General features: G+C 42.1%; 1 protein-coding gene across 2 annotated transcripts in view; it reads right to left on the bottom strand.

The window, feature by feature from the left end:
- Nucleotides 1-22,923, bottom strand: part of Sardh (Sarcosine dehydrogenase) — a 168,515-nt gene that overhangs the window by 95,589 nt on the left and 50,003 nt on the right. For both annotated transcript variants that reach the window (XM_037413481.2, XM_037413480.2), the window contains exon 14: nucleotides 10,757-10,867. In XM_037413481.2, the coding sequence (XP_037269378.2) occupies nucleotides 10,757-10,867 (111 nt within the window). The remainder of the gene's footprint in view (nucleotides 1-10,756; nucleotides 10,868-22,923) is intronic.

The raw sequence follows: 22,923 nt of genomic DNA, 5'->3' as shown, positions 1-22,923 counted from the left end.
TGCTTTCTCTCTTCTTTCTTACTAGTGAGCCCACTGAGAACTACGCATAGAGGGGAAGACAAGAGGGCAAGAAAATGCGTCCCTTTGTCAGTGCATAAAGCTTGAGCACATTCCGTTTTTTTTTTCTTCCAACTAGCACCCTACTTTTAGGGTGATTGCGAGCACGCATGGCACGTGGTGGCATCCCGCAGCAGTCCTGGTAACTGTGCAGTTTACGATGCTCAAATAAGCCAATGGCTGTGGACTTGGGGTTTATTTATGGTGCAGTCATTAGGATTTATGGCATCATCTGTCGAAAAAAATGCGAGCGATATCTAGCTGACTTTGAGCATTAACTGTAAATTCCAAGCTATGTGCGCTGCTACAATGTTTGGCTCTTTTGTTCTCAAGAGCCTCAACTACCCATCAGCAGCATTTTTAGACCTTGCTGAAAAGCGTTGCACGTCCCCTTTAAAGAGACACTAAACAGTTCGAAAAAAATAGTTATAAAGTAACTTCGGTACTTTTGAACTCAAATTGTGAATGAAATCTGACATCACTCAACCAGAAACACATTATTAGAAAAAAAAGCTAAGCCAATGCTGGGTGGCATGTGGCCAATCTGGCATGCACCATCACGTAAATTCAGGGGTTCACAAGAGCCTGCTTCTGGCTAGGCACACCAGCTACATTACATAAAATTCAGTAGAGCTCATTAGCTATTATGAATAATTTTGACCACTTGCAGGTGATTCGCCTGACATGTTACATGTTTGAGCCAGTAGGCCAACAACGAGAACCACCTACGCCAAGTGCAAGTGTGATGGCTAGTGCAGTAGTCAGAATGAAGCCTGCCTAATTTGGGAACCTAACTGGGGCATTTACTGGTGTTGGATCTATTGCCTTAAAGAGGTTCCTGGTTTTTCTGAAACTGTACTATGCTGTTCGCCTAGTGATCTTTGAGTGTCACCGTCTTGCGTGTGACGTCAGAGAGGGGACTCAAGTGTCGTTCTTTGCATGTGCGAGCTCACTACATGAAAGCTTCTAGACGCTGCCGGCCAGTCTCTCCTGCTAGAGTTATTGAAACTTAGTTGGCAATTTCATAAAGCAATTTGTACTGAATGTTCAAGCAAAATGCTAGGACAAATCAAGTGGTGTTGCCAATAGGAGCGCGTTCAGTGTCGAGTGCTTCTGTTGTCTGCTCGCCACCAATGTGTACATCTGCATGTCTGGCGACGATTTTTTTCGTGACTGCTCTATAGCCATGGTGCACTCAAAATGACTTTCTGGCCCATTTTTCGTCACTGATGTCAGCGTTAGGGCCTTGGCTTTCGTGTCTGCCTTGAAGTGCAACATATGCACATCACGTGCTACGAGTGTTTGGTTGCCAAGCCGGCTCCTTCGGTTCAATTTTTTTGTTCGGAGTTTTAAGCGCATGAGAAACAAAGTGCAATGAGATTCAAATAAACTAAATGGTCATCACAGGCAACAACCTTTCATTAACTCCTGTGATTAGGTTTTCAGCAATTCTTAAGTGCATCGTAACTTTATGAAACTTAACTAAGAAATAATTAGGTTGAAGGCACAAGTCAAAAGGGGATGCACGACGGTTATATGAAATACTGGTAGGTTGTGTGGAGTTTTTTTTTTCTCTTGCCACACATTTTAATCTCTGAGATAGCAAATTGACGTTTGACGACTCGTTCACGATCATCTGAAATTTTGCTGAACAGAATTACCGTAGACTTTCAGTAAATGGAAATCTGTTGAACGGAACAACTGCCTATGATATGATCGGTTTCATACTTGAATGCTGCAACCCACCAGTAAACAGAACTCTTGTAAAAGGAAACATCTTTTCAGTCCCTTCAGGTGCTGTTTAATGAGATTCTATTGTGGTGTATTCTAACCAATGTGGATAAATACAAAGCTTTCACATCGAAAGTGTGATACAATGTATTTGAAATAACAGTGTTAATCCCTATCAATGGTCGACTCCTGACAGGGTGTGGTGCGATCTCTTTACTAAAAAGAGTCACAGGGTCTCTATGCCTTTCCCCAAGATGACTCAAAGGCATAAGCCATCTTTTTCCTGCCATGTAAAGCCATGTATTGTTCCTTTCCCACACCTCTCTGAATGCTTGCTGGATGTAGCGTGGTTTTACACTGCCCCCAGGAGAGGAGGAATGCCAAGCTTTCTACGCATCACCTGGTTTTGTATTGCCTCCATGATCGGCGAGAATTGCCATGTGGGCTTGTTGGTGATGCATGTGAAAAAATTTGATGTAGTTCGAAGCGAAACACGGACACGTAAAGACACAACATGGTAAATATAGCTATGCAAGACACCATCGTAAAGCTTTAATTTTTTCAGTTGTCGACGAAGTTGTCGGGCATTCGAAGGAGCGAATGTGCCTTCTAAGCATGCTATTATGAAGCGGCAGTAAGGCTCAACGCGTTGATGCGACACAAGGGCAGATGGGCGGCCGGATCTTAGCCAACTGAGACCTGCGATGGGTAATGCCACGGTGGAAATTAGTGACGGTGGGCTATGACGGTTGGGTAGAGGGCAGAGGGAGAAAGCATCAGCATCTTGGTGCTTCTTACCAGACTTGTAGACGACATCGAAGTTGTGCTCTTGTAAACGAAGCACCCAGCGGCCAAGACGACTTGATAAGTTCTTTAGCGACGAAGGCCAGCACAATGCGTTGTGGTCGGTGACGACTGTGATGTGACGGCCATGGAGGTATGGATGAAATTTTGGTACCGCCCATACAACAGCGAGGCACTCTTGTTCGGTTATTCTGTAATTTTTCTCGGCAGCAGTCAAAGCACGACTGGCGTAAGCGATGACATGTTCGCGTGTGGTGTTGTCACGCTGCAGTAGAACGGCACCGAGACCATGACCACTAGCGTAAGTGTAAAGAATGGTCGGTGCCCCTGGATTAAAGTGACATAGTATCGGGTCAGATGTCAGGGCTTGCTTCAACGCCAGGAAAGCCTTTTCACAGTCTTCGGACCAAACGAATGTCGTGTTACTTGCAAGCAGTTGATGAAGTAGAGATGCAAGCCTTGCGAAATTGCATATGAAGCGCCAAAAGTAGGATGCCAAGCTGAGAAAACTGCGCAGCTCTTTTTGACGCAATGGACGAGAAAACTCGATGACGGCGGCAAGCTTTTCAGGATACGATCGAATACCGTCTTTGCTGACTAAGTGCCCTAGAACCTTGATCGTCTTGCTTGCGAAGGTGAATTTTTTCGTATTCAGCTGTAAACCAGCTTTTGCAAGGCAACCGAGAACTTCTTTGAGACGTTGCAGATGTTGCGAAAAGGTAGACGAAAACACTATGATGTCGTCGAGGTAGCATAAGCAGGTTTTCCACTTCAGGACACGCAGTGCGCTATCGATCATACGTTCGAAGGTAGCGGGTGCGTCACAAAGTCCGAAAGACATTATATTAAATTCATATAGCCCATCTGGGGTGGTAAAAGCCGTCTTCTCTTTGTCAGATTCAGCCACTGGTATTTGCCAGTAGCCTGATCGCAGGTCAAGGCTGGAAAAATACTCTGCGCCATGCAACGAATCTAGTGCATCGTCAATTCGTGGGAGAGGGTAAACATCTTTACGCGTTATTTTGTTCAGTGCCCAGTCATCAACGCAAAAACGTACTACTCTGTCTTTCTTTTGCACCAAAACAACTGGCGAAGACCATGGACTCAAGGAAGGACGTATTATATTCCATCGAAGCATGTCTGAGACATTTACCTCGATTATCTTCCTTTCTGCGAGAGACACGCGGTATGGGCACTGGTGAATAATTCGGGAGCCGTCAGTCTGAATTCGGTGAGTCGCGGAATGTCATACCAAGGCCACCTGAATGAACGTCAAACAAAGAAAGATGTCTGTTCAATAAATTGAGCAATTCTTGACTCTGGGCCGCAATTAGATCAGGGATTATCGTCACCGATAGAGGAGTGGGAGGGTTTAGTGGTGGCGAGCTTAGCTCTGGTAGGTCTTCTTGACTTGGAAGAGCAACAATTGCAATGGGATGCGGGTCAATAGCGCATGTGGCTGTTGATCTACAGGGCAACAATAAGGGTTTGGGGTCTGATTTAACGCAGTAATAAAAGCAGACACTTCAGAAAAACGAACAAGGCCTGGAATGATCAGAATGCTTCGATGTACCGTGTGGCCATAAGGTAGTAGAAGCACGTCACCATCAATAATGTTGATAGCAATTAACGCTGATTACTTCTTCTCAGGATGGCAAAAGAACATCATCTGAAGTGGTGACGAGGCGAATGCGCTCCTCATGTTCCGATACAGAAGAGTCAGTGGGATAGAGGTGGATGAGGCGCTGACGACAAGATATAGAAGCGCATGCAGACGACAGGAAATCCCACCCCAAAATGAGTTCGTGGGTGCACTCACGGAGAACTGCAATGGCAATATGATGACGAATACCGTCTATAAAAACACGAACTGTACACTGGGCAAGTAATGGCATTCGTCGCAGCACGAAGAGACGCGCCCGAGTAAGGTGTTGTGACTTTACGGAGACAGGAGCAAAGGTCAGAGGAAATAATCGAAATAGCAGTGCCAGTATCCACTAGAGCTTCGATGCATATACCTTCTACTAACAATTAACAAGTTCGAAAATGCAAGAAAGAAAAAAATCCAGAAAAAAACACTCTGGCGCGCGGAATCGAACGTGGGACCTCTGCGTCGTGAAAGCGAGGCGTTAACCACTGAGCCACCCCGCAGCACATCCTTCACCGTTGAAACGGCAAGCTACTTATATCTGCCACTTACCGCTGCTCACGAGTATTTCAGGGGGGGGGGGGGGGGAATCGTGTTTTCAGCCTTAACAGCAAGATGGCGCCATGAGCGCGCATCGCCACATTATGCGGCAGCGCCCACTCTAATCTCCTACCCGTACTTTGCCCAGCGAGGAGGGGAAGGTCATACACCTTGGCTGGTCTCGGGCTTAACCTGGAACGATTCTGCTGTAGTTACCTGGTGCACAACGGTCACTGCAATCATTGCAGTCTCCATTTGCGAAAAGTGCACGCTTTTCAGACACAGCAAAGTAACAAATGAGACGCTTATTCGCGTGCATCCGTACCTGTGAGTACGCTTTGTGTGTCATTTGCATGAGAGGAACGCGGGGCATGTTTCGATTTGCTTTCAATTCTGCACGTGACCTTTCAATTTGTTGCTATCGCGTTCGTTGCTTCGCCTTTCTGGCAATGCTGTGACTTTTTCTTTCTACCTGTACGGGTTTTACGAGCATTGTGATTGTAGAGACATCCCTACTGATACGCACACAGTGAACAAAGGTCACCAAACTGCCCGCGCCAACCGACGTTAGCCTCTTCGTGCGAACCCCGTCCAATTTTCTTTTTTAGCCAAGTTTCTTTTTTCTTCATTCTGACTGTTCCTTCATTCGCCGTTCCCCCGTGAGTTCACGCTCTTGGGCGCCCTTCGAGATCACAAGCAGATACCACTGTTACGGTTAAATTATTGCGAAAAAAGATAGTCACAAAGCGTTCGTGCGTGGGCAGCCTGAGGAACAGCTTGCAGAAGATAGCGCCATCAACCACTGAAAATGTGTAAAGTGCGACAAAGAAGCTGTTTCCAAAGGGTGTACGTGTATGTAAATTGTGAAAGGCTGAGCAACCTAACCTATTTTTTTACATTATCACATTTTTTCCTTCTCTTAAAAAAGTTTTCATAAAATTTACCTCGCGTAACAAACGCACCCCCAAACTTAGCTCCGATTTTTTTTTAAAATTGCGTTGATAACGCAAGTAAATACGGTATATAGAAAATATGTTAAATGTTAACTTTCCTTAACCAGCTGTAATTCTAGCGGCCATGTAAAGAACTAATCATCAAAAGAAAATAGAGCTAGTAGTCGAGCAACGCCGTGCGACACGAGCGAATTACTATAAGGAAAATACTGCTGTTCTAGCTGGAGCCTAGCAGATGACAAAAGCCGAATCTCCACCATCGCATCATTAGAGGGCCATTTGCAGCACCGCCATTGGTGGCGCACCAGGTGAATATAACTTCAGCAGCCACAGTGAGGTAGTATTATGTCATAACGTTAGTATAACGGTTAATATGGGTGTCGTCATAACACTTAATATGGAAAAATAGACACACAGTGCATTGTACTCTTGCTGGTTTGCCATTAATAAAATGCTAATTTCGAAGTGCTCAGAAAGCACACAATCCATGGAAATGATTCTCCTCGCTACTTAATTTAAATTCCATAAAGATACTAGGTTCAAAGTTGCATTTCCCTATGTTGCATTAGTATGACGATAGTTATAGCGCGAGAACAAAACGACGACACAGAGACAAGAAGGGCACGAAAGACACGTTTTCTTCTCGCGCTATAACTATCGTCATGCCATACCAACTAGCCCAAGCTGCTACACTTCTAAGTTGCATTAGTGCCCACTACAAATAATGTGCGATCTCTCTGTTGAAGGGGTCTTGAAGACGTACAGATGATTTTGATAAATGCATTGAACCGGTAAAGCAAGTCCTCAGAATCATTTGCAGACTTATTGAAGCTCTCTGCATCAAGTCTGTAATTCATTACAAGACTTAGAACATGCAAATCGCTACAGAGTGCAGTGGTGCAGCTGAATGAGTTTTCAAATTGCTGCTTCCCTTCTACCTAGCATTGTTCTATTAAATGTGGCACCATCGACACATCTGCTTGGATAAGACCAGTCCGCATCACTGAACCTCCGGTGGCCATCAAGCATTGTCTGCCAGTGTTAGAACATGCTCCATGTTGGCGAGAGCTGTGCAACAGTGTTTATCTCGAGGCTTCTTTTCTTGAAAACCGTGAATTCCCTAGCAGCATTATGTGCTGCAAATCTAGTGATTAGTGACTAGTAAAGCTGTGACAGCATGTAAATAAATGCAAGGCAACTATCGATTGTAGTCTGTTCAGCTCATCAGTGCAGTGAGCGTTGTGCTCTTGCTATCTAACCAAAGGCAGGATCTATGCATGTGCGGCTGTAACTTCGCCCCTAAATACACCACTACATTAATTGCCCAAGCACAAATATGGTTATCGGTGACCTTTTTAAATACTTTTTGTTTTTCTGCATACTTTTTAAGGTTTCCTGATTATCAGCATTCAGAAGAATAAAATAAGAATGGCTGGTAGTGTTGCGATACCTGCCAAGAAACATTTCAACCACTCCGCCATCTGTTTCATCTCCGCTGCCTAAAATGGAAAGCATAGCGCTGTCACCAGTAGCAGCTGTGAAGTGAACAAGTTAAGGAGAAAAGGCACTGTTGCTGAGAAGGGAGGTGATATACAATAGTGCATAGCTGCCTTCATACAAGGTGCATTGCCTAATTCATGATGGGAATAAGATGTTGCTGTAGCCTAAACGCTGACAAAACGTCAAGAAACTATTTGAAGGTTCTTTTATTTGATCTTGCAATAAATGCAAAGGCATCATGTCTGCTCAATGCATTTTGCAGTTATCTTGCAGTCACAAAGTTATTTAGCTACCAAGTGACATTAAATATTTACACTTGTTACTTAAACACTAAATGCACATATTACATGGATCATTGACATAGCCTTCCAGAAACATTGCAGAGCTCATTTTCTGCCAAAAAAAAATGCTTGGTTTGAAATAAAACCACGTCTTGGTGGTCTGTATATCACTGGCATGATTTAAACGGCCCATCTCAAAATAGCCTGCTCATGCAGTACTCACCATGACTGCCCTGAACTTCCAACAGCTGACTGCGTGGGCTGTGGCGCAGCGTAGTAAAGTCTCATTTTCAAGGGTAGTGTTAAGAAGTTTGCTTTTCTAAGAATCAAATTGAAATGCATAGGTTGAATTTTTGTTCTGTCTTGTAATGCACTGCAATGGTTTTTTTCTATCATGAGAAGTTGGAGTTCTACTGATTAGTTGTGGTACTGAGGACCTTCTAAGTCACCGAGCTCTTGTTCGAGAACGTCCCGCCAGTGGAGCAAATTATGTCCTAACCTTACCTTAGTTTCTCAATTACTAGAGAGGTTTTGTACAAAGTTTCATTACTTTAGAGATTCTCAAGCATTGACTTTTCACTCTGATGTAAGCTATTATTCGCCTTTAGTGTCCCCTTAAACCTAGAAGTAATTGCAACAAGCTTACTGCAAATTTTTCATCTGTTCCATATTGAAATTCATTGCCTGTAGCTATAAAAGTGGATTCAGTATTCACTTAAGGGAACCAACTGTCCAGAATGTCTGATTAGTTCCTGGTGGAAATGAAAATACTGTGAATTATAATGACAGATCTGAGCATTTTTTCGCGAGCTGAGTAGGGTTTTATATATTTTAATTGCGAGTCGTAATCACAAAAAAACGGTATGTCATGCATCCTAACAGAAGAGTCTTGAAGCTGTATCATAGGATCGTTTGCATTGGTGCACGTATATACTACATAACAATTGAGAGCAGTAGCACAGGCCAAGGACAAGGACAAAAGACACATTTGACACAACACACTACACTATATATATATATATATATATATATATATATATATATATATATATATATATATAGTCAGGTGCTTCAATGCGTGCCATAGTTAATGCTCAAAATTAGAGTAAGCATATTATTACCCATCCCCACTCAATTCTGTGCTGCTTACGAGCAAAAAAACCTACACACTCAGAAGTGGCACTGCTTTTGTGGAGACTAGCAGAACATGTCAAGCTGCGATGCATGTGCATGGAGCCCATGCACGTGCTGCAAACTGCAGTGCATAAACATAGAGCGCTCTCACATTCCCCACCTACTGTTCACAGCATGTGTTGTGACTTGCGAGTTAACAACTTCAAATCGCCGCAGAATGAAAAATTTGATTATAAACATTTGCTGGCATTTTCCTCATTACCATTCCATGATTAGACACTCTGACCACTAATCTTTCCATTGCACTAAAGAAAACAAGTACCATGAAAATTGGTTGTTAGTACCATCAGAGGAATTTATGCTTACATTCAGAACCTTCTCTGCTAGTAATGCTGTATTCATTTTACTAATTAATACTTCTTCTCGCTGCATAATGTTAGCTTTTCTAAATACATAGTCTAATATGTTCATAGTTTAAATATTTTTCTTTGGTCTATGCATTAAAGGAACATCCCGCACTCAGTCTCATGACTGAGACCTACTTTTGTACTAATTTCTTTCTCGAAATGTATTTCTAGTAGACTTGTAGGAATATTCAAGCACTTCAAATATTTGAACACATATTACAATATTTAAATTTGTTTCACTTCAAAGTTGAATTATTGGAAATTCAGAAGGATTCGAAATGAACCTCCCCATAAAGCAGTGGAGGTGTGCCATACCATCTCCCCATTGATTCATAAGTTTTATTTAGGTTAAAGAGCTTGTTATACTGGCTCGTATACTCTAATTACATTCAACTCTAAAACAAAATGTTTTTACAAGTTATCACTTGTAGTCTACTGGAAGTAAAATCCTGCAAAAGGTTGACATTTGCACATGCCTTGCTCAAGGTTTTAAAAATATTGTGCAGGTTAGTTGCATAATGATAAGTATGCTCATTTTTCTTTGTCAAGTGTCATATATACTATTCGAATTCAATTAGATTTTATTTGAGCAAGCCTCCATTTGCTTCCAACATAAAATTTACTACTTTCACAAGCCCAATTTCTAAAATAAAATTAAGAATATGTCGATGTTATCCAGGTCTTATCAAGGAGCCACCAGTTATTTTTTTGTCTCCGAGATACCATCACTTCGTTAAAAATCAATCTTTAAATTGTTACAATGGTCAAGAGGTCAATTGGGCAGTGGCACGAAATTGTAAGACATGTAAAAATGAAATGTTTCCAGGAAAGTACAAGTCACGTGTTTACAATTACTGAGAAATAAATAAATCCTGTCCAATGCAAAATATAACATGTGACTTCGTGTAGCATGCATGGAATAGCAGTGGAGTCAGGCACCCTCGATGGGAAAACAAACTATCTCAGGACCGCTGTTTTGAGAAGTGCATTGTCTTGATCTCGATAGCCAAGTCTCTGTTCTCCTGTCATGGAGTGGATGTTTGTGTTGTTAACATTACTACTAGCTTGAATGAAACATGAGCAGCTAGCTTCCCCACCACGATCATTTCATTAGACTGTTATCCTGAGAGCATAGGTGCAGTGTAAGGTAGCATGTTTAATCTAGAATCTCATTTTGCTGAAGAAAGTAGACAGATAATGTCTACCTTGCTCGAATATTGACATCTCTTTGTAATCTCTACAACCCCCTGACATCTTTATAACTGTGCTCGTAATTTAAAAAGTGCATTAGACAATTGCATCTCGTGGATTAAACTTGCTGGCATTTTTGTAACAAAACTCTGAACAACCGTTCACTTACCGTTACTCAAGAAGAACGTTCACATTCTTAAAATGCAGCACATGATAGCTAAGATGTGCTGTAGTCATGTAAGTTTATTCATAACATTGCCAACTAACTGTCACTTAGCAATTTACAAGCCTTCAACATTTCCACAAATTAGTCACCTGAATCGCAATGTTTCACAGCAATCTAAATAGTAAGCTTATGTTTATTTTGACATAGTACAATATGGTTGATAAAGCTATAAACATTACTTTGTGTAGTTTTCTAACATATACGAGTAGTCACTATCAGTACTATCGCTTAATGTGTGGGGTGAAACCGATTTTTTGTGCGTCCACAGTGGTTATTGCACTTACCACTAAATTTGGGGTCACACGAAGAACCTTCTCCAGCAGCAATTGAGCTAACCGTCAGGTCAGCTTCTACCATGCCTCGAGAGTTCAGCATGCAAGTGTATGTGGTGGAACCTGTCAAAAACCGTTCAAATGAAATGATCTTGTTTTAACATGCCAGTACGTATCATGCTATGCAGTAAGTACACGGGAAATACCCAATTGATGCATCCATCAATGTTGAGTAGAAGATAACCACACAGTCAGAAAATTAGTTCATAGAAACTAACACCAATGACAATCATATCTACTTTTTACAGCATGATGCAATGGCAGAGCAATTTTAAAGTGGTGTCACATTCCATGCTTACATGCAATACACAAGAGAACGGGAACACAAAACTTCAAAGCAATTTACTTACTTGAAACATATCTGTGAAAAAGAAAGATGACACAGTAGTTAAATGTACACTCATCAACAGTAGTAAAAGGTTTTTTTTTTTTTACTGACACTTTCTAAGCTTATGAGAACATGCCCGGCAACTAAATTTTGGGGGGTTAATGTCCCAAAACCCCCATATGATTATGAGGAATACCGTCGGAGAAGCTTCCGAAATTCCGATGACGTGGGATTTTTTTAATGTGCCAAATTTCAGTATACAGGCCTCAGGCATTTTAACCTCCATCAAAAATACGGCCACTGCAACCAAGATTTCATACTTCCATCTTTGGGTTAGCAGTAAAGCGCCATAACCACTAGATCATTGTAGCAGGTCACGCCACTGCACAAGACAGAAAGATATTTATTTAAAATTTATACACTTAAATAAAATACCGCCACACAAATAAACAGTGAGTACTCTTTGTTGTAGCGAGCTGTTAATCTGAAATATGAAATTGTGGTATAATAGGATGCATAAGTGGGCTAGTTGGTACTGCAACATTAGAAAAACTCTCCTGTGCTCCAAGTTTTTCTTAATAATGAAGCCCTAGTATGCTAACATTCTGTATTAGCCCCACACGGATAAAATAAAAGCTCAGCTCATGTTCCATGCAGGCCTAATATCAAAGGGACCCTGAAATGGTTTTGACGATTTCGTACAAACACATTGGGCCGGTAGACTAAGTTCTAAGGGTCATTTGCAGACTGATTTGAACTCTCTGCATAAACTGTGTAATTAATTACAACATTTTAAAAGCTGTGAATTGCTGCAAATCGCTGTGACTCAGCCAAAGCTGTTTTCAACCACCAATTCACAGAACCATATGCTCTGGTAACGCGACATCACCGAGGCTGCTGATCCGATTGGCTGTGGAATGGGCAGCAGTAAGATTCGCTTGTAGGGCGGCACCTGTCGGAACAGATATCAACTGCTCTGCGATCTTCGCCTCTATTGCTAGACGCCGTGTGTGCTGCCGGATGCACTGAGTTATAGCCTCCAAGATTGCTTTGATTTAATCTGATATGTAGAGTTTAACACCCCCAAACCACCATATAATTATGAGAGGCGCCGTTGCGGTGGGCACCGGAAATTTCGACCAGCTGGGGTTCTTTAATGTGCACCCAAATCTGAGCACACGGGCCTACAGCATTTTCGTTTCCATCAAAAATTCAACCGGCACAGCCGGGATTCGATCCCGTGACCTGCAAGCCAGCAGCTAAGTACTTTAGCCACTAGAACACCGCAGTGGAGGCCTCCAAGACTACACGCAACCTGTCGGTGTACATTCTCGGAGGTCTAGACTGAGCAAAGCTCAAATTGTCGAGCGCATTCATGAGAGATCTGTGATCGCTAGCGATGCCAGCTTGTCTCACGAGTTGAGGCAAGGCAGAAGTGAGGGAGGGTATGATATAATTGTTCCTTAGCAACCTTGGCACACGGAATGTTGCTAAATATGTGGGACGAATAGTTTGATGATGCTTTAGACTAAATGCTAACAGTACTTCAAAAAACCATTTCAGAGTCCCTTTAATCAGGACTAACAGAAAGCGATGTCAAGGAAAGTATACAAAACTCCCACGTGACACCCCAGACAGGTTCTCCGCACTGGGTACTTGAATATGGTGGCCACCATGATGTTTTATAGCATTTGAGTGTGTCAGTGTAGGAGACGACAGCGAGTCATTTGCTTCCCACATTATTTTTGTGCTTTCCCCACTTATCTATGTTTGCCAGCCAAGCCGAGGGGGAGCACAGAGGAATGGAGAGGGCCCTGGCACTAATCTGATGTCTCCATTTTTTTTCTACGTGTATTCGAGCAAGAGTTCACGCAGCATTTAAACCAGCTCATACCCGAAGATGGCGTCCAGAGTGAAGTCAATGCAAGTTATGTATTAGGGACGTTATTAGAAGTAATTCTAATGTAAATGTGAAAAAAGAAAAGCAGGCAAAACGTTAGCTTGCTGCCAGAAGAGACCAAACCTGCAACCTTCGAAAAACATGTCCAATGCTCTACCACTGAACTATGGCAGCGGTCCTCCCTCTGTCCACTTTACAGGGTAAATCATTATCATCAGCCCGACTCAGTGGCGGATCCAGAGGAGGAGTGGAAAAGGCGATAGCTCCCTCCCCAAAAAGTCTATCAGCACCCCCTCCCCCTCTCTTCAGTGCTTGCCGTCCATCTGCTTTCACCAGTTAGGACAATTGAGTGGGACCACTATGGCACACATTACCAGTATTTAAGTGATTACAGGGTTATTGTGGTAGTAAAAACAAAAAGTAATGACCACACACCCCCATTTCCGGTGTTAATTCAAGCGACCGACCCCCCTAAAATGGGTGGCTGGATCCGCCCCTGGCCTGACTACACCCACTACAGGGCTAAGGCCTCTCAGTCACAACCCCATTACCAGTAAAAAGTAACTCTGCCACAGCTACAGTTACCGATTTTCCAGAAGTAACTTGTTACAGTTACAGTTACCATAAAAAAGTAACATCATTACTTTTCCGTTACCGTTTAAAACAAGTTATTGGTTATATAATAAATGATGAAATTTATGTAATAAAGTGTGAGAAGAGCCGAGGCGCGGGAAGTGCTTAATGAGCCAAGACGGTGTTCATGGTGTCTATGCCTTAAAATCTTCAAGGTGTTTCAACAAACACTGTTCAGAAAGCTTTGCTTCTACTGGGCATAGAAAGAGTTTTTGATGTCCCTGTCACACGGCCAATCAACCGTCATTTACAACGAGTGCATTAGCTAAATTTACTGTTATTTTACCTGCCCACTGTTTGAATATTGAACTTCATTAGGTATTGAAAACATATGCAGAGTAGACATTTTTATACAGAAAAAGGTCTCATAGTGAAAACACTGTAGGGGGACCTTATTATAATGATAAAAAAGAAAATACTAATTAACAGCAAAATGAATGCTGCATAATATGCATAATACAGAGTAAAAAAAGAAAAATCCGAACAATGGCAATTCTAAGAGTTATACAATCAAAGCCATAAAAACCTCAGGAGAAGGAACTATAGTAGAATAAAAAGCAGATACTAATCATGACATAATTATAGTTGTATTTAAGAAGAACTTCTTGCTGGGCGAGTTGGTGCAGTTGGTGCTGAGAGAGTTGGTGCATGTTTTCGGAAACGGAAAAAGCGCTCTTTCCAATTACGCTTCTTTCCTTCCTGTGTTCATCCGAGTATATGCGCAACGTTACATACCATAGTAATTAGAGTTGTGTTTAAAGAACATTCAATTAGGGGCAATATCCATTGAACATAAATTTTCAAAGCTGATCTTTGAATGACGAAACAGAAAATGCACAGTTAATATTATATAGCAAAGAACTCCAGAGTTTGATTAAAACAAAAGCTAGTCTTTGAGAACCATAGTTGGTTCGCACTTTGAGAAGTAAAAAGTTGTTGTCTGAAGAAAAACGGGTAATGTTCGAACTAGATAGGTTTTGGATGACAACAAATTTTAGAAAGCTGTAGTCCTTAACTACCTGATAAGCAAATGTGTGGACATTAAATTTGTTCAGGTTGTCAATAGTATGTTTAGTTCCCGGTACAAATCAGTAGCAAAGTTTTTCAATACTTTTACTGGTCATAAAGCTTCGGCAAAAGTTTGATATAGAGACAGGAGCAACCACTAGGGGCGCCCTCGCCCGTGGCGGGGAATCGAAGCGGCTGTGGCACTGCGATTGTACGACACGCACTGGAGCTGTGAAACGTTACTAAATGTAGCTAGCCGTGAAGATTGAATACGTCTTCAGAGTGATGTTAGCTTCAAGGAAATTCGGGAAAGCTTTAATACAGTGAAATTTAGCGTCGAATAAGGCCTTGGAGCTATAAATTCAATGGCAAGCTGATTACACTGTAAGATATGTTACTGCTATAAAAGCATGCTTATTTTTTTTTTCTGAAGCATCTAGTGAACCTTTGTGTACAATCCAGAGTTCTTCAATGACTCTGGTAGTTCTTAACGCCTCGCAGAAGTGCAGAGGTTGCAATTTGTCACAGCGCATATCCAACCTTACAGACTATATATACATTCGGTGTTTCTATATGCGAAGATATATATCTTTAAATTGGCTCGCACTTATTAAGGGAAGACACTGGTCCAATTTTTTTTTTATATATTTCAGTATTTTCAGGCAAAATTTTTATGCTTAATGTATTTCTCACCGCTGAAAACAAATATGCAAGTAGTTTTTTTACGATCACTTCCAGATTTTTAAATATTGACGGTTAGATAAACTTACATTCGGCCCAGCACTTTGACATCTTTCTCATAAATTATCGCTATAAATGTGATATGACAGCATTCTGTGAAAGCCATGGAATGCAATAAAACCATAATTTTATTTTTAGCTTCATTGGTAGCAGAGTTATGACCTTAACAGGTATACTTATAAAAAATTTGAAATCGCTGCTTAGCTCTGTTGTTAATTAAATCACTGTTCTGAACAACAATATCTCATTTTTTTTACACTAGTCAAAGTATAAGCTTTCAAATGCTGCAATTATCAAAATCCAACTGCTACATAAAAGATACTGTGGGCAATGGCTTAGGGTGTGATGAAAAATGTTGTTTTGAGAAAACGAGAAAAGAAGTTTAAGAACATGCTGAGCATATATTTTTAACAAGAAAAGGTACAAATTAGTGTATTAACTAAGTTAGAAGCCACCAGGAATGTAGTCATCGTCATTCTCCTTAGTGCGCTTTCTTTTCATGGCATGTGTGAAGTTTTCAGCATGCTCATGTTTTTTCTTTAATGCCACTAGTCGGCGACTCTAATTTTTCGAGCATCTTTCAGCTGTCACAACCCTCTGCTGCAAATGCAGCTCCTTCAGAATGGCAGCATCTGCTCATCCTTTACCAGCGTTGAATCTTGCGATGGCTTCGGCCACAGCAGCTTAAAAAGTGAAAAGCGATGCATGTTTGTTCTTGGACACGAGTGACCAGGCGATGGAGTTAAGGCTCTCGTTTGGGTTTTGCGTTTTGCCTCGCTGACAATGCTCCAGCAGTTCTTTGTGTACAGGCCTCAACGCAACAACACCGCACTCCGGCAGGTTGTAGAGGTGTTTTGGAGGAGTCTCCTGCTTGGCTACAGCCCTGTTGTACTTGCACCATGGCTCTTCCCCAGTTGGACAATGAGTGTGCTGAGAGCTTGCATCAGTTGATACAACTTGAAGAAAGGTTGCCCAGACGCCATTATGCATGGCCTCAACGTTACCCTGGTTACTTTGCAAAGCACATCCATAATATGAAGTATGCTTTGTGACCAGCTCACCCGTCAGCTTGCCCTTGCTGCCAAGGCTTGGCTTTCCTTTGGCTCTTTGTTTTTGCAGGAGGTTTCGAAGAGCTGTGCCCATGCGCTTATGCACATGGTTGACACAGTCCTCTTTTTCTATTGGCACGAAGCCACATACCTGTGCCTCCTGCAGACTGTTGAAGGTACGGCTGTCTTCATCACACAGCATAGTTGTGTAGCAGAGCCCAAGTCTCTCCAGTGAGCGGCCAAACAAAATTTGTGTGGCTTCCACCTTCATTTCTCCTGGTTTACTGGAGGTATTCTTTTGGCAACAGTGGTCAGCTAGCCACTGATAGTTAGGGTTGTCTTCCTTTGGCCCTAGCTGGCAGCCCAAGCAGAAGTTGGATAGAACGATGAAGTCTAGCACATAACCCGTGAATAGTTCAATCACGGTCCCTACACAAATATGAGATGAGTGGCCCCTGGTTAACCAAGTCCTATCAAAGGAAACGCCAATATTTCCAGGATTTCTGTAGTTTAAATCCGAATACAACATTTTCACAATGCTCGCACAGTCGTCTACAAAGCACGCGGCAGCCTTCTGTGCTGCAGGGTTCATTTTATGTAGTCCTGGTACGTCTTGGTATGCAGGCCTCTTTGTGAAATATTCAGGGCGAAAAAATATCATTGAGCACAGTTTGTTCGTTCCCTGTGTTGATTGCCGCGCGAACAGCGAGCAGGTTAATTTAGAAGAGGCTGGCGCGGTGTCCCCCTTGCTCTTGGCGAGCTCTACACAGTCTTCAGTTTGCTGAACTTATCACACGCGAGAACAAGTTTCGCAGCGATGCCATATTCGCGGTCTTCCTTGGAGATTCTGACAGGCATGCCACACACACTGCACTTCATAAACTGAAGAAGCTCATTCACCATCTCTAAGCTAACGGCGGTGAACCGCATACCAGACGTTGCAGCTTCATCAGTCTCTCGAAAAAAAAGACCACTTCCGCTGTGTGGCTGACTTTGATGATAGGTCTTGCAGGACATCACTCGCACGACGCTCGATGGCCACTTTTTCAGCGTTCGACACCACACGAGTGTCGACGCGCACAGCTATCGCGTGATCTTAGGACGCAACTATCGCGTCCATGATCGCAGGTGCCACGGCGGTGAAAATGTTGGTAACACCTGCTTCTTACGTGTTCTTGGCGGCAGAAGGCGTGGGTTCTCCAACACCGTTTTCGACATTTTCCAAACGTATGAGTAGTCCGGAACTTCCAAAGACCGCCTGCCATTCTACCAAATGCACAGCCGTTGTTAGGCCTCTTCCCAAAATGATGGCTTGCGCGCCGGTGTCTGCGCGCCGGTGTCTAGCAGACGAATCTTTTTGCGTCCAATAAAAATCGGGAACTGCCCCTGTGATAAAACCGCACCAACGAAACGCGAGTATCCAGTTTTTCTCTACGAGCGATAGCTGAGTTATTGCTAGTGGAAAACATTCTTTCGCTAGTAACAGATAATAGAAGAATGCGCCTTCAAAATGAGACTATAATGGCCGGGCTACTTTGCGCAGTTCTCACGCGCTGCGGCAATGAATATGACCATTTTTGAAGTAATTTTGCAAGCGAAAATGGACACCGAACTGACTTTGCGACCCAATAACTCGGCAAATACACGTTACAAAGCTATATTATTTTCGGAAGAGCTTCTTTAGACCTTATTGATTATGAAAAAAAGAATACTTCAAAAAATCGGTTTTTCGAAAAATTTTCAGCTGCCCAAATTTGCCTGTCTCTCCCCTTAAACCAATGGCAACTTTGAATGAATCAGTGATTTTAACTTAGCAAGTGATGAGGATGAAGCAGTACTTCATATGATGTTTGCCTTGTTTTCCTGTCTTGTTTTGCTTAATTTATCACTATGGTGCCGTAGCGTGTTCTAAGTTTGGTTGGCCATGCAATGTAGTTTCTTGGTCCTTCACTGTGCTGTGTAGCTAATGGATGCTGTGTTTTTCCTGTCCTTCTTTATTGATTACCCTGTTAAGGCGAAAGCCTTACATGCCTCCTCAAACGTGAAAATTGACTGACTGTGTCCCGCGCCGGCGACGTCAACATGTGATGCAAAAAGTTATCTTCTTGTGCTCTGACGCATTGATACCGAAAATTGGCTTTTCACGCTTTTACAGCTTGTGCAAGCTTTGAACAGCATTTTGGTGCAACCTCTCTAGCGCTGTCACTCTAGCAAACTGCTATCGATAGCACTGAAGTCTCTGTTCTATGCAACGGGTCTGTGCTTTGAATTTTTTAAGCTGTGAGGAGCAGCATATAGCTCCACTTGTTCGCCATATCACCTCTACACTTTTGGTCATCTCGGTGTCTGTATAAACAAAAACGGTGAGCGTTTCTCTCATCGGGCTTTTGTATTACCTAGTGGCATAGAACGAGGAAGAGGCGGCCGTATGCTCACCTTCGTTAAATTCGTAATTATCTATTGCAGTTATGTCAAAAGGGCTCATGCACAGTGTCGATGCATCCTCAACAGTTTCCAGCTCGCTGACGGTTCCTGCCGAGGATTGGTAGGCGGGAGAGCTCTGCATCTTTTCATATTGTACAAATACACTGTGAAATGGTGGAAAATCCTTGGCACAGTGTCGGCAAAAGCTTCGAAACGCTGTGCGGTGACTTCACAACAACATTTCCAATTAGCCACTGGTCCATGCGAACGATGTCACTCTTATCGAAGTGCTTTTAGCACACGGGCGTATTCGGGGAAACAAATGGGAAACCACCAGTTTCTTGCCACGGCATTACACACTTCCACTTTTCCCACTGTTCACTGTCTCTAGGCAGTGAGAACTTGGAGACTTTTTTGTCGTTTCTTTTGTGATTGGATCGACAACCAGGTACCCAGCAGGTATACAGTATCCTTCCCGATCTTCAGGCACACTAGGCACAATAGTAATCATACGGTGAAAAACTACGCAACGACACGCCACGACATTAGTAATTGACCCAACAGCGGCACCAGCAGCCAGCTTGCCTCCGGTCTGCCCGATGCCCTGTGCGTTGATGGAGCGCCGCCCCGCGACCTTCGCTCATAGTGCACAAGGCTTTCCCATAGAGTTATGGCAAAGCTTCACGATCAGTAAAGGTATTGAAAGACTGTCAGTAGCATAGAAGCGCCGGCAGCTTCAGGTGATAGTGCGAATGGCTTAATTTTGTACATGTTGGAGGCAAGAAAGATGACAATGATCTGTTTGGCCCCGTGAAGCAATGCAATAGTTAAGATTGATTGATTGATATGTGAAGTTTAACGTCCCAAAGCCACTATATGATTATGAGAGACGCCGTAGTGGAGGGCTCTGGAAATTTCGACCACCTGGGGTTCTTTTAACGTGCACCCAAATCTGAGCACACGGGCCTACAACATTTCCGCCTCCATCGGAAATGCAGCTGCCGCAGCCGGGATTCGATCCCGCGACCTGCGGGTCAGCAGCCGAGTACTTTAGCCACAAGACCGCAATAGTTAAGATGACTGTGAATGAATACATAATATAAAGTGATCAAAATAGTAAAATCAAAATAACATCTAGCTTTTAGTAGTACCCAAATATCGTAAGATGTTTTTTGCTCCAGCTCTTCAATATGTAAGTTAAATTTTAACTGGGAATCCAACTGAATTCCAAGGAAGAAACAATGATCTGATATGTGTTGGGATATGAGTGGATAAAAAGTGGTAAAATTTGAGTTATTTATGACCTGGAATTCAAAATAAAAAATTTCGTTTTAAAATTTTTATCAAAAGCTTATATTTAGTACACCACGCACTAACATTAAGAAGTTCAACATTAAAAGTTGCTATGAGATGGCTTAATGAATTACTTCTAAGCAGGAGAGTAGTGACATCAGCATATAAAATGCATTCAGTTGACCTGGTTAGACATTGCGAAAGGTCATTAATGTAGAGTAGAAATAATAGCGGGCCCAGAATTGAGCCTTGTGGAACACCGACAATGCTTTTTTAGTGGAATAGGTGCCAGAGGTAGATACTAATTGCTCTAAATCAGATCAGTAACTGCGGGAAAGATTGAGAGAGTTGCCTCCAATGCCATAAGATGATAATTTAGTGAAGAGAATGTCATGGTTAAGTGTATCAAATGCTTTAGTAAAATCTAGAAAAACGAAACCAAGACAGTTACCCTTGTCTATTTCTAGCTTGCATTTTTCTGTAAAGCAAATGAGGGCTAAGTTAGTCGAATATTCTTGTCTAAACCCAAACTGTTTAGGATGCAATAGGTGAAATTTCTTGAGGTAGCTGGACAGTTGAACATACATCACCTTTTCAATTACTGTGCTAAAAAAAAGAATGGATATAAACCTGTAATTAGAAATTGAGCATCTGTCACCTTTTTTAAATACTAGAGCAATCTTTCTAATTTTTAAGTAATGCAGAAATACACGAGACTGAAAAATTAGGTTGATTAGGTAGGTGGGCACATCTGTAATAACATGAACAACCAGCTTCACATGGTTAGCATAAATGCTATCAATACCTGTGCTGGAGGATTTTATGCTACCAATTGTACTTATTACTTCCTCAGGCATAGCAGAAAAAGAAAAAATGAGTGGCCACATCGATCAAGTACGTCATGCACACTGGGTGGAACAGGGATGGAAGAGAAGAAGTAATCACTAAATGAATTGGCAATGTCTAGTGGATTTGACATCACCGAACCTTCATGAATGATGGTGGCTATAGGTGGACTATGGTATAGGTGCACGATGAAAAGAAATACCATTTTAAAATTATGACCATGACCTTGTCTACCTTAACCATGACTTCCGGAGAAATAGATATCTCTTAAAACTTTGAAGAAACATGTGTGCATCCTCGAAAATAACAGAGCATAAATAAACATGACCAGCGTCCAGCCACAATGGTTGAGTAGCCTTTGAGCAACTTCCCCCCGAGTTATAACGTCATCAAACCAGTTATAACTTAGTCTAGTATAAAAAATAACATGTTTACAAATTAGAGAAGCTAAAAGTAATACATTATCTGCAGCTTTGCGTTCTGAAATCACGATATGAATATGAGAAACGCCATGGTGAAGGACTCCGGAAATTTCGACTTTCTGATGTTTTTTAATGTGCACTGACATCGCGCAGTCAGATCCCCACAACCTCTAGCATTTCACCTCCATCAAAATGCGGCTACTACGGCCGAAATCGAACCCGTGACCTTTGTGTCAGCAGCCGTGCACCGCTTCGACAATTCATTCACACGAGTTCCTAGAACGACAGAAAATGTCATTTTCTTCGAATGACGTTAGTTTCCCCGTGTGAGAGAAAACAAGTGACATAACAAAGGAAACACATTTGCTGTAAATGACATTATATTTGCTGTGCGATAGGAGTATAAGCCCTGCCGTAACTTGCCACACATGTTTGCAAAACCCAAAGACTGTCCACCTGCCTGCGACGCATCCTTACAGAGCTTGAACACTGCTGAACAGGGCATAGCTTCGACCTAAATGACGCGACGACACTGGCTCATTAACAAAAAGTAGAGGGGCCGACTTCTGGAAATGTGTTTCATTTGCCACGACGCATCGTCTTGCAACAGCAATTGCTGCCTACAACTGCAAGGATGTGCAACTAATGAACTAATCGATGTACACTCTTTTTTCTTTTTGTTGCATTCTCAGTGTATATGAACATGCCACCCGCATTGAGATGTAAAGTCTTCAGCAAGATGGCAAGTTAGGCAAGTCAGATTACGTTAATGTTTAAAAATTTAGTTGATGTGCAGCAAAAAAACATGGACAAACGAGGTTGACAGGGTGCACTACAACCAAATTTTCCAACATGAACCAAAAGTCTGTAATTTTGTTAAGTCGGTGTAGATCTTTGACAATCAGTTACAAAGAAGTTTTGGCACTTCTGGCTTTCAGCGATTTCGCGTTGCTGGTTTCTAGCCGCCTGTCGAGCACAATTAGCTCGGAGCCTTGGACAAAGGAGTGCTCCATAGAAAAACAAAGAAGAGAGCTAGAAGCTCAAGTGACAAAAAGAGCATAGGTCCCCTCTACCACCAAGTGAAAAGGAATGTTATCTTTACAAGCAGCATGACTGATTTACGTCATGAAGTAAACTCCGAACACGGCTTTCTACATGAAAGATATTCCTCTTAGAAACTACTCCTAAACTGCGAGGGGAGCCCTCTTTTGGACAGTTGAAAGGTGAAGAGGATATGATAGAAGAAAGTTTGATAAAGCAAAGAGCGTTTAAGATTGGCCTTTATCGAATGTTTTCAGTGGATAATAAAAAAACAAAAAGATGTAAAAGAACAAGACTGAAGCAACTGTAACTGTATCTTGTATTACAGTTACTGAAAAAAAAAGTTACAGTGCTAGAGTTACAACTTTCTCAACATTAAAAATAACTAGTTACCAGTAACGTGTTACTAATAACTAGTTACTACCCAAGACTGA

This window comes from Rhipicephalus microplus, chromosome X (assembly GCF_043290135.1).
Source record: "Rhipicephalus microplus isolate Deutch F79 chromosome X, USDA_Rmic, whole genome shotgun sequence".
NCBI lineage: Eukaryota > Metazoa > Arthropoda > Arachnida > Ixodida > Ixodidae > Rhipicephalus > Rhipicephalus microplus.
The sequence above is the reverse complement of the archived record's forward strand: the minus strand, read 5'-3'. Positions and strand labels throughout refer to the sequence as shown.